The sequence below is a fragment of the Fulmarus glacialis genome, unplaced genomic scaffold (assembly GCF_000690835.1).
Source record: "Fulmarus glacialis isolate BGI_N327 unplaced genomic scaffold, ASM69083v1 scaffold27179, whole genome shotgun sequence".
Classification (NCBI taxonomy): Eukaryota; Metazoa; Chordata; class Aves; order Procellariiformes; family Procellariidae; genus Fulmarus; species Fulmarus glacialis.
The window spans coordinates 961-1876 of NW_009235607.1; the positions used below are offsets into that span (position 1 = coordinate 961).

At 59.7% G+C, this 916-nt stretch overlaps 1 protein-coding gene across 1 annotated transcript in view; it reads left to right on the top strand.

Moving 5' to 3' along the window:
• CLDN23 (claudin 23) overlaps positions 1 to 292 on the top strand; it is a gene marked incomplete at its 5' end in the record, with an annotated part of 692 nt that extends 400 nt beyond the window's left edge. The window contains one exon of the mRNA XM_009586094.1: positions 8 to 292. Within this exon, the coding sequence (XP_009584389.1) occupies positions 8 to 292 (285 nt within the window). The remainder of the gene's footprint in view (positions 1 to 7) is intronic.
• Between the last annotated feature and the right edge of the window lie 624 nt (positions 293 to 916).

Below are 916 nucleotides of genomic sequence, written 5' to 3' on the forward strand. Positions count from 1 at the left end.
CCATGAGCTGTGGGCACTGCCCGCACCGGCTGGCAGCACGCTGGTTGTAGGCTACAGCTTGGTGCTGAGCTACTTGGGAAGCTGTCTGGAGATTTTGGGGGGGCTGGCCCTCGCCCTCAGCTTCCACCACTGCTGCAAGGAGCGCAGGGCCCCCAAACTGCCCCCCAGCCCTGTGCTGGAGGCTGGGCCATGCTCCATCACTGGGGCTTACCGCAATCCCTGGGACGTGCTGGAGGACGAGCGAGACGGACGACACGGGAGGAGCACCCTGCCTTGTGACTCCGACTTGTAGCCCCAGCACAAGGACAGCAGTGCGCACCGGCCAGCCCACCCGCCTGGCACTGAGAGCAGCACTGGCTCCTGTCCCTCTAAGCCATGCCCTTCTCTTGGGGCACCTCAGAGCAGGCTGGAAACAAGACCAAGGACCTGGTCTCTGCAACCTCAAAAGCCTGCCGTGCTCCAGGTCCCACAACTGTGCCAAAGCTGTGCTGGGTTGAGGACCAGCCCTGGCTTCGGTCCCCCCACGCAGCTTTTAGCTCATCCTTCTGCACCGTGCAGCAGCTTGGGCAAAGGCAGCTCCGGTGTTCCCATGTCAGCAAGGTACAGGTTAGTGCGGTGTAGCCTTCAGGGCTGGGAATAGGGGAGGGGAGCACCTCCCACATGTCTCTGCTCAACTCAGGGCTGTGTAAACAGCAAAATAAATGAAGAGGAACAGGTCTGTGGTGTGGGATGGTTATGGGCTTTCTGCCAGGCAGGCTGGGCTGAGAGCCAGTGGGCATGGCTAACCCAGCTCCCCCATGCTTTCCCTGAAGCAGGGAGGAAAGGTCTGTAAAAGGGAACAGGTAGCTTTTATAGCACCTTTCTCAAGGACTTTTCCTCCATGGTCAAAATCAGCTCTGGAAGAGGTTTCTCCTTC